This window comes from Chaetodon trifascialis, chromosome 9, assembly GCF_039877785.1.
Source record: "Chaetodon trifascialis isolate fChaTrf1 chromosome 9, fChaTrf1.hap1, whole genome shotgun sequence".
Taxonomy (NCBI): Eukaryota; Metazoa; Chordata; class Actinopteri; order Chaetodontiformes; family Chaetodontidae; genus Chaetodon; species Chaetodon trifascialis.
Window position 1 is genome coordinate 24621730 of NC_092064.1, and position 11370 is coordinate 24633099.

Here is an 11370-nt window from a genome sequence, read left to right on the forward strand (position 1 = left end):
ACTGAATATATTATTTAAATAGAATACTGTTTACGATGAGATAATTGGTTTATTCAGCTAAACTATTTTATAATTTCTTATAGATGAATGAATGAAAATGAAATGTTTAAAACCCCCAACATGATTACCATCTCTCATTTGCAGACAGATTAATTTTTATATTTTTTTGGCCCATTTTTCACTTCCTTGGCATGCTCTTTGCAAGAATGTTCAATCTCCTGAATGTCCTTCTCTACTTTCTGTAAGACTTCCACAATCACTTTCTCAGTTAGAAGTTGTTCTTGGTTTTGCCCACCACATCCCAATGCATCTTCCTCTGATAATGACTTTATTTCATCACATTTCTGAGAGGGGAGTCTGCTATGTCTGAGGGGCCTGGCCTCTGAGACATCCTTGGATATCTCAATGTGAGGCTGTCCTGTATTGAACGGAACAACTGAACCAGTGTCTTGCCCGTTAGAGCCCACAGAGCTGGTTCTGTTGGCAGCTCCACTCTGCAAGGTGGTGGTGGTCCCATCAAACACATTCAGCTTCTGTTGAGGCTCATCAGTCGCGCATTTGGGAGAGTATCTGAATGAGTTTCCAGGGTAAGCCAAGGTAGAGCTTCCAACACTATCTGCGACCCTACCTTGAGGTTTACCCTTCATCATTCCCAGGACTTCATAGCGGAAGCTGGAGATATCCTGTTTGAGCTCCTACCGATTATTGAGAAGCAGAGATAAGACAAAAGACAAAGACAACAGCAAAGATTACACAGCAATTAAAATATAAACTTGGGTAATTGAGGCTCCAACATTTAATAACTGCATACTACCTTGAAATTCTCTTCTGTCAACCCTTCCTCTGTCTTGGCATCCCTGATCATTGCGGCCACATACCGCTTCACAAGGTTCCTCAAAACCGCCTAAAAAATACACAGAATTTTTGTGGGGAACTGCAGATTCATTTAAAGCAAACAAAAGTTTGATCAAGAATGACCTCGGTCAAAAAACAATCATTAAAATCAAATTTACAGTGTATAAGTGGAAATAGATTACTACCTGATACTCATGGTTTAGTCTTACATTTTCAGCTGCACGTCTCTACAGTTAAAGAAAAAAAGGTTATTAACAACATGCCATTTGTGTTTGCAATAGTAGTTTATATGCCATTTCTACCTAAGAGGTCTTATGATATACATTAACTTAATAACTGTCTGAACAGAACAGGTAATTTGTTCTTAATTTTTTGGAGCTGCCTAGTTTGAGGCAGGCTTTAAAAATGCATGCAATGCAGTGGTGACAACAGATCCAGTCAAATCTTTGGAAATTCCTTACCCCCAAAGTTTCGAAGGTCTCAAGCCTTTTTATATTTGGTCTCTTAAACAAATGCGTCTTTATCCACCCAAAGAGATAGTAAACAGACTTTGGACTGGGTATTATATTGAATGGAGACGGCAAAGTTCCCCCTTCTTCAAAATAGCTCATCCATAATTTTGTTCTTGCAAATTTCCACTCTATATCTGCATGATCCTGAAACGCAAAACAAACAGCAATTACTCAAAACCTTTTGCAAAGGAATGCAAGATGAATTAGTGTGGTAACACGATAAAATAGGTAAGCTACAGTACTCACAGCAATGTGCTGGTAGGAGTTGTTCATCATTGCAATTAGCATGTTCAGAAGCACAACCAGGGAGATGACATTGTACGTGCCAAACATGGTACTGCCCACAAACTCAGTGAACTCATGTTCTGGTTCCACATTGGTCACATAGAGGGAAATCAGGCCAAATACAGACCAAAATAATGACTGCAGCGTCTCGAACAGCCTGAAAAGCAAACAACCATATATCACATTATTTGCTGCTGAAAAACAAACGTATTAATTTTTAACAATGCAGATTTGTCAGGGACAATTAATTCAAGAACTTCAACTTGCGTTGAGAAAGCGTTGTTTTGCTGATTGCAGCGAATACCCGTGCAATTATTGCTCCCTTCTGTTTCATAATAGAAGTAGAGCTGGTTGAGGCCATTGGCAAACGCTAACAACACTAGACAGTAGATGAAGAGGAACTTGAGGATGTCCAGGAGCATGCGGCCCAGTGAGATCTGTAAGGGTCCCAGATGAGAGTTGGCAGTGAAAAGGCAGATCAGGCGCAAGGAGCTGAAGATGTTGGCAATGGCAAACAATGCCTCTGCAACCAAAGTCGGGTGCCACATTTCCCAGCAGCTTCTGGGTTTTTGCCCACTGTACTGTAAAAAAGAAAAGGAAAATAAGAATATGCAGTGATACCATTTCTTTTCTTTTCTTTTTTGTATTTGTTTTTTAATCACATGCAATAGCAATCTTTGGTGTACTGTGTACTGTAGATAAGGATATTCTCCTTAATCTTAATCTGTAGCTGTCAAATACCAGTAAAGTACCTTTGCATAGGCGACAATCTTCAGAGAAACTGTTGCAAGATACAGTGAGTTCATTATGAAGTCCATTAAGTTCCACCAGTCATCTATGTAGTCTTCAAAACCACTATCCCACATCTGTTTGATTTCAGTCCATATAAAGCCTTGGAAGGATGAACAAACAACAGAAGTCACTCATTGTAACATCATCACTCAAGTATAGTTCCACAGGATATAAGTTATGTGACAAACAACATTGTTTCAGTAAGCACCTTAATTTGACTTCAAATTAAGGTGTTTGACTTTAGTGTACAGCAGTGTATTACAACATGACATGATATGCTGGTGTGTGTATGTTGTTACCAAGCACCCAGGGCAGGATTATCCATTCCACAGTGGTGGGTGGTGGGCCCTGAAAGTTCGGTTCTGCAGAGGCTATATGCTGCGAGGCCAGGAAGAGTAGGAAGAGGAAGGTCAGGTAGGAAGCAGTATGACAGATGAACTTGATGAAGGGCTTACGGATAAATAAGCCATAGCGACTCTTTGGAGAGATCAAGTAGAAGATGGACAACAGAGGGAAGAGGAGGGCAATGAAGATACACGTGATGAGCTTTCCTGCCCAGTGACGCCTCCTCCAGCCTGGGAACTCATCATACCACCGAGAGGCCAGCAGCTGCTGACAGTTGGGCTGGGCAACAAACTGAAAGAGACAAAGAAAGAAATGTTAACTAAACTTAAGCTCTTCTTTTCTCTCTTAGCAATGTAAAACCTCAAATGTATGTTTTCAATTTAAATAAGCATGTTTCATAAAATACATGTAAAATGTTGAAAATGTAGAAAAATAAATATGCAATTTATTTACCGCAGGAGCGGTGGCCCATGCTGGCACAAGGGCAGGACAGAAAATATTCACATGACTGGGCAAGCAAGCAAGGAACCGAATAGCAACAGTCTTAGAAGGCTATGCCTATACTCATAGAATCTGGAGATATTTAACTGACATTCAACATTTTCCACTCCAGTGGACAGAGACAGAAAGCAAGATACTAAAGAAATAATCTGCAAACCCTCCAAATCTGTCTATATTATGTTTAGTGCCACTCATCTAACATTAAATCACTACAATTGTAAAAACACTACATGTGACTCGTGAGACAAAATTAATTGCAAGCATGAAAGACAAAAGTTTCAAGTGGGCAAACATTTCTGAAGTACTCTCTCGTCCCCTGTTAAGAAGTGATTGTCAAATATGTTTCCCATACACATTTTCTCTGCCCTGTGAGATTTGATATAAGCGTCTGCTGGACATCTGTTGATGGTGATGGAAGTTAATTTCAATTTAACCAAGTTACAGCAAAATGGATCCCCATTATGGTGCTACATAGCATTGTGTTGTGGGTGATGAGGTCATCTATTAATGCAGAATTGGAGATGTTTAATGTTTCCCATCTGTCCTTGTGTGATCTTGACGAACATGACTGGAGGCAAAAGGTGGCATCTGGCAGGACCAGATTTTGTCTCAGGACATTTAAGGAAGGTGAAAATCGGCCCATCCACATATCACACCACTTTCTCCTTCAAAAACATTCAAAACAGTATTAATTTTGTCCTATGGCACATTCATACTAATGCCATATTTTCAGTTTATATGAATATGATCTAAATCATTTCCACAGAAAATAATTTAACGCTATCCTGCCAATCTTGGTGGATAACATTAAACAACTGATTTATGTTTCCTCACATGCTGTACAGAGGAACACTACTCATACAGCGATATGATTCTTTTTTTAAACCACTAGACTATATTTTGCCTTTATCATAAAATAATACATATTCATCATGCCTGAGTCCAGAAGGTTGCAGGAGAACAGAGGACAACATTGTTACCAAATACATTAAAATAAAAATTTCCCCTATTAATGTGGACATCCAGTAAGTGCTGGTGGTTTATGTAGTCCATTAAAACTCTGCAACTACTTTGGAGCCTTTTCTTTGGAGATCAGCCCAGCTTAATGATGTATTTGTCTGGTTGTTTGCACAAATAGACAAATGAACAATCACATTTTATGTATTGTTACACACAATATACAACACTGGCAGTACACATTAACCTCTCACTGACCACTTCTGTGCTGTTAGGGAAGGGCAGACAAATAATGAACACCCTTTTGTGGTTTCAGTTTGGGGGCATCTGATACACCAAGCCTTGAAATAGCCTACAATGATGACACTCATCTTCCAATCTAAAGCAAGTAGTGGTCAACACCCTCAATAAACGACGTTGAAATGATAAGTTTGTAACTCTCTCAGACTTCTGTTTGTCCCACCTGCCTTGTAGCTGTTATTTTCTTGCATACAACTACAACTGATCACACTATGGGGCATGAATAACACACTAAAACTGAGCCACCACAGTTTAATATTGCCTGGTGTTGTTTTAAACATTTCTTTAAGCCTGCTTTGTAAAAGATACATTGCTTCCAGGTGCATATCATTTTTTGATGCGTTCCCATCATAGCACATGTAAAACTGTATGGGGCCATATTGGGCGGTTGTACATGATCAGTGTAAAATATAGTCTGAAATCGACTACAGGAATCTTGTCCAACACAACCATCTGTGGGGAAAAAAAAAAAAAACAATAGCCATGGAGCACTTTAAGGTCAGCTGTAAATCCCTTTGCCATGGAGACCAATTGTGCCACATACTGTAGAGCTGCTAACAGTCACACTGATCTTTCATTCTCACATTACCAACTGCCTCATTAAAACATAACAGAAAACTGAAAACACTGCAAACTGCATGCAAAGGCTCTTAAATGCTCAAGACAAGACTACATGTAAAGGTAGAAGATGAGCAATGCACAGGCAGTGTGACCCTTTCACTCTAAGCAGTCTCTGTAATGAGTGAAACAAGTAAAAAAAATATACAAAAATTCAGTCTCTACTTTATTATTTAGTCTGTTGTGCAGGAAACAACAAAACACAATCCGGAACTCTCTTTTACTTGTGAAAGGCTATAATGCCACATGTCCTGGCAGAAGAGAAACTTATTGTAAATGTGGTGAACAATCCACTCTAAACTTCACAAGTAACACTTAAATCCCTGCTTATTCTTGCTGTTGCTGTGTTATCTCAATGTGTAAATTTTTACAAGCATTATTTCAAAACAAATGACATAAAGTTGGCATTGCATCCATTGGATAAATGCCCCAAAGAATATGTTAAAAGACCATAAAAGGTTCCCTCCCTAATTAAAATATTATGAGTATGTAGTTCAGGGAAATGGCCATCACTTATTCCATCATTATCCCCAATTATCCAATTGTCATGGGATCGTCTGAGAGGGCTACTGTAATGCACTGCTAAGAGCCAGCCTGACAATTACATGTTGTTCTAAACTCCCCAGGGACATCTCCACCCATCTCAAGCCACTCACAGCTCATCTTGGCACCATTCTTGTTATCCAGTCTAAAAAGAAAGAATCTGATACTGAACCCTTGTTGTAAAACCTGGTATGTGTACCAGTGTTACCAAGGCGGGTTCCTGTAATTTCCTGTACTGCTCCTGTACCATACCAGTGTAGGCCTCATCTGAGAAAGAGGATGTCATAACTATCAAAGAGCTTACCTCTTTCTGGCAGTATTTGATAGCCAGCTTCAGTCGGGCCAGATCATTAGCATTCTCATCCAGCAGAGGGTTGATGTCATCTCGGTAGTTGAGGATTATTTCCAACTCTTTAGAGCTTCTGGTCTGGTCCAAGAGGTCCTTTGCAAATTGCTTACACATATGGGACAGCTCCTCATACTCTGACTTGAACTCGTTCTCCACTGTGCTGAGCTCCTTCAGCTCCCAGCTGAGTTGAAAAGCCGTGAGGAAAGGATCCTCACTGGACAGGGCGATGAGTGACGGGCTAGCAAGGGCTTTGTAGAGGTTAAGACGAGAGCGTGAGTGACGAAGGCCGTCCACGTCTAAACTGGACACACACTCCACACAGTTGCAGCGTACAGCATGTGGCTGAGGTATGGAGACACCTCGCTGTACAAGCAGTTTGATGATCTCATAGTTATTGGTGTGGGCTGCAAGGATGATTGGAGTGATGTCTGGGGTGAAGTCTGAAAACTGTTTGTCCAGCAGAATTGGAGGGACCTTTTCAGGAAGCCAAAAGAGAAACACACAAATGAACTGACACGAAAAGTTACAGTAAAGCAATCTCGTCAAATAAATACAAAAGAAAACTGCTTTTTAAAACCCTCACAGAAACTGAAACAACTGGTTTAAATGGGTCTAATTTCATCTGTCTTGTGTCTCTACCCATGATGTCTAACAGCAAGTATACAGCTAATGGCTTGTGGTTCAGCTGGCCTCAAAATATCTTCCCGGTTGGAGGCAACTGCACCCTTTTTCCTTTTCTTCACAGAATACACCATGTCCATTACAGGGAGACCCAGCAGCATCAAAAAGTACATTTAAAAAGATGTCAAGAATTTATCTGAAAGATTCTGGGGGCTTTATCAAACTGCCATCAAACTGCCTGATACACAAACCCCAGAGAGTGACTTTTTGTTGTAAAAGCTGTGGCAAAAAGATCCACAGCAGCACATCAAAGAGCGTCAGTGCTGCAGCATGTTGGCACAAAATAAGAGTTGGTTTCCTAAAATAAACACAAATAAACACAGCCTTGCCTGAAACTAAGAGACAGAGGAAATCACTTCTGTAAAAATGTTTTGATCATTTGTGAAATGTTGCTGTACGGATCGGAAGATGAAAGAAATAACCTAATATTAATTGATACTAATGAACTGATGAATCTTCCACAACGTTTCACTTGTTGCTAAACAGGAAGGTTCTCACTGAATCAGAGGCATTAAAGGCATCACATACTGTACTTGCCCCACTGACTCCCAAGAACATTTGCAATTTACACAGATTGTATGAGTAAGATAAGTGAAAAGAAAATATCACACAAGGGAAACTCAAAAAATAATTAACTTAGGTTAGAAAGGTTAGCAACAACCACCAACCTTAACAGTCTAAAAGACAGACACCTGTGGGAATTAAACAGCATTAAACAGATTATATCATTGATTTAGAGTACCTGTTTTTCCCCACGTGGCTTCTTGTGGTTGAGCAGCAGCTCCACAGCCCCCACCACTTCTTTACGGATGGCATGCAGCAGGGCATCACCCACATATACATTATAGCTGAGCAGCAGCTCAATGATCTCCAGGTTCTCATTTTCGATGGCAATGAGCAGGGCTGTGCGCCCCAGGGGGTCGATGCAGTTGATGTTGATCCTGAAGTAGATCTCAGCCTCCTCCAGGGCTTGTTTCACACTGGCATAGTCCCCCTTCTCAACAGCCCCCAGGTAGGCCCTCTCCATGGGAGAGAGCTCGGATTCGGCCCGCACGATCCGCAGAGGGATGCGGTCCCTGTATGAGGAGTTGTCAGTTTTCCTGTAATACAGCTGTGACATTGTTGCTCCAGCATCACAGACTCAACTGAGAACTAAAAGAAATAACAAGACAGGGAAAAATATGAGATCCAGTTTCAGTGTTAGCTGATGTTGCAGGCAAAAAAATGCGTTTCAGTTCATTATTACTTTCTTACTTAATGATTATATTTTTAGCGGATGTTTGGTCAAAAACCCTATTTTATTCAAAATAGTCTACAGTTGAAACACGTTACGGTTCAACGGACACGCTCAAATCTACAACAGTTCACATGAACATAAACACAACATGATTACAATTGATTTTCATTGGAAAGAAACCCATTAAAACGGCACAGCAGATGACAGGAAGGGACACATTTCCGTTAGAAGCGTGCTTAATCACATACAATCAAATCTGCGCCCAAAATAAAGAAGTGAAACTTCACCTTTCCAGTTGTGATCCAGTTGTGATTTACTCATGAACCACTCGACGGAGGACCAGAGGCTGCGGCTGTCAGAAAGAAAACTTGCGTGGTTAGATCCTCATCAGATCACCAAAGTCTCCACTGGAGACACTGTGACACAGGGGCATGTCATGCAATCCTCTGCCCACCCCTTTCGCTCTCTCGTCCGCAGAGACATTGAGGACGTTTCACTGACCTGCATGTTTCTCACCCGTCACGCATCAGATCAGGTGGCAACTGGTGTTTCTGCAGAAACTGTCCACAAACTGCGCGCTCAAAGCTCTGCAGATGCATTTTCAATCATCACCCTTGGGATTGCTGTATCACAGCGTAATGGGGTAGAGGTAGTTTCCCATGAAGGAGACCAGTTACCCACTGTTTATTTTCATGCAAAAGCAATGCCTTTACTTTTTAGCAATATTGCCATGGCAGTTGTTTCTAAGATACAGATTGTTAAGAAGACATGACTAAAGAAATGCTTTTATCGTAGTTCAGTTGGTTTCTTTTTTCCTTTTTTTTGTAGGATAATTCAAACAAAATGTATGGACTGTGAGCATAATGAAATTTATGTAGCCTATTTATCCTTTCGTTTGTGAATCCTGCAGGCACTGGAAGTGCTTTCTAGCAGAAAAAAAAATACACTCATGAAAACTCCTGATTTTTAGAGTCTGTTGGGATCTTGCTGCAGAGTTGAGGGGATGAAGCAATGTAAGTGCATCTGTAAACTGCTTATTTCTTGTGAATCAGATATTTACCATGCCCTACAGTGAATAGCAACAACACATTCCCCTAACAGGCTTCATTTCCCCATGGCATGGTTTAGATGACAAAGATTATAATTGATCATAGTTATAGCAATCACAAACTTTATTGGACTACTGTATGTTTCCTGACTCATGCTGTACCTTCACTAACAACTCAACTGTCAGGTCTGACACAGTGGTCGTCTTCATCGTCTCTGCAAAAGTTCTAATTAATTACACATCTCTGTGATGTTAATCAGCAGGAAAGTTATGTAGTATTCAGTTATGCAGTATTCAGTCTTCATTTGGTCTCTTGCAGCTTCCTTTCTGGGTGTTTAGTTGCTATAGTTGGTCTTCTTCCTCTAGTTTTCAGTGGGGTTGACATAAAGTACCTTAATGGAGCTTTATTATATAAAGTTGGCCTACTTGGATTCCATGTCAGTCAAGAAGCGTGAGGTAAGAATATTACCCCAATTACTAAACTACTTTCAGCAGAGGAGGCCCATCACAAAGCACATAACTCAGTGAAAGAAAAGTCTAATAAAGTGATGGATTTGTTTAAAAACTATTGCATTATCTACAGATGAGACTGACCTAATAGGCTTATAAACTTGGAAGCTTGTGGACTGAAGTCAGGAGAGAATGCAATAATTCAGAATAGCTTTACTTCTGCTGTGAGTTCCAGATGAGTATATCATAAGGAACTCATACAATGTTGAAAATATCATGCGGTTTGTTGGAAATTACAATGAAGACATAAACGTCATTGTAGAGTAGATCCTGAGGATATAAAAGCACACAGAGCTCCTGCTGACTGTTACCAGAACAGATTACATGATTTACAGTTATCAGATAAAAGATGTGTATGAAAAATCTCCCCTTTCGTAATGTAGCAATGTTTCACATTTGCATCTTGTTTTTTTGCACAGCGAAGACAGTTTTTGGTGCTAAATGTTCATAAGAGTTTGAGTTAGCCCTGAAAAACACTGCTTGCTACAGAGCCTGGAAGATGTAAAATAAGTTTCATTGATCTCTCAAGGGTAATTACTGTAGTAGGGAAAACAGCCATGTTAAGATAAATAGCACCAGTCTTTAGCTGGATAGGGTGAGCCTGCACAGTTGCTAAGAAACCTCTGGCATACCCAACCCATTCTTCCACGTCTATAGGCAAGAAAAAGAAAACACACATGTTAATGTTATTTTCTCCTTGAGATACAGCTGATGTTTAAGTCTGCATTGACATTTTCCTCACAGACATGATAATTAGCATGTGCAGAAATGCAGAAATGCAAAAATGCATGTGTTTCTGTATGATTTTGGCAGATACTAGTCTGTCACCACTTATCACCACTGCAGCTATTATCCCATCACACTCATTTCAAGACATCTGCAAGTCAGTCTGGTGTTTATGCCTACTGTACCAATACAAGAATTATACCATCACCATCTTAACCAGCAATACAGTGAGAGTCTATCTATCTATCTATCTATCTATCTATCTATCTATCTATCTATCTATCTATCTATCTATCTATCTATCTATCTATCTATCTATCTATCTATCTATCTATCTATCTATCTATCTATCTATCTATCTAACTGGGCCTTTCAAATGCATTATGTATGCATTGTGAAGCCTCTTTAAACATTGAAAGATGGCCAGGTTATCATGGTTTTACACAGCTACACTAAATTGCTCTATTTTTCGCAGCATCACTTTAAAATACAACTAGTTCATTCCATTTTTTATATTGACTAGATATTAGCACACTGTTTTAGCATAAAAATGGTCTAAAATAAACTTCAGTCTGAAATGAAAACATGTAAGTTGTTGAATGCATGCATGAATGTGATCATGTTGTTCCAAACAAAACTCAGGAGAGCGAGGGAGCGAGTGAATCCCTTTAATGACCTGAATCTCAACTGGCTATGGAGGAACAACTCTGCATGTTCACATAGTGAACAAGTTCCCTCCACGGAATGATGAAAGAGGACAATTTAAACATTTGAAGTACTTTATTGCTAACATGAAGAATATTGTAATGAGACTACATGCAGCTAACTGCACGCTCCAGTGTAATAAAACCTCTCTTGCTATTGGTTAGTTTGATTTAAGATATGAGGGAATCCCTCTCAATCTGTTTCCCGTTTTGTGCATTTGGGGAACATGGATAGTAATCTCCCCAAATCTATCTTTTACACAGATAGAACAAGCGTAACTTTACATTTACAAATTGTCTCATAATGTTCTTTTTGGCTTCTGGTCACTTGTCAAGGAGGCAAGCTCTTGCAAGATTGAGTTTAATATGATGTAAAACAAGACAAAGAAAAGTCAGTAAAACCTTTA

At 39.7% G+C, this 11370-nt stretch overlaps 1 protein-coding gene across 1 annotated transcript; it reads right to left on the reverse strand.

Annotated features, from left to right (window-relative positions):
- trpc4b (transient receptor potential cation channel, subfamily C, member 4b) lies at window positions 1-8342 on the reverse strand. The gene is made up of 11 exons (XM_070970221.1): window positions 8263-8342; window positions 7481-7890; window positions 6013-6531; window positions 2744-3080; window positions 2405-2544; window positions 1920-2233; window positions 1614-1809; window positions 1317-1511; window positions 1041-1082; window positions 815-904; window positions 1-695 (listed from the first exon to the last, which is right to left on the reverse strand). The coding sequence occupies exons 2-11, from the start codon at window positions 7856-7858 to the stop codon at window positions 150-152; spliced, it is 2757 nt and encodes a 918-aa protein (XP_070826322.1). The 5' UTR covers window positions 7859-7890; window positions 8263-8342; the 3' UTR covers window positions 1-149.
- Between the last annotated feature and the right edge of the window lie 3028 nt (window positions 8343-11370).

Excerpts from the sequence above, each read along its gene's own strand:
- trpc4b (XM_070970221.1), bottom strand. The coding sequence starts at position 7,858 with ATGTCACAGCTGTATTACAGGAAAACTGACAACTCCTCATACAGGGAC. Across the intron at positions 1,512-1,613 it reads ACTCCTACCAGCACATTGCT|GATCATGCAGATATAGAGTG; the intron begins GTGAGTACTGTA and ends TTTGCGTTTCAG. Across the intron at positions 1,083-1,316 it reads AGACCTTCGAAACTTTGGGG|AGACGTGCAGCTGAAAATGT; the intron begins GTAAGGAATTTC and ends CTTTAACTGTAG.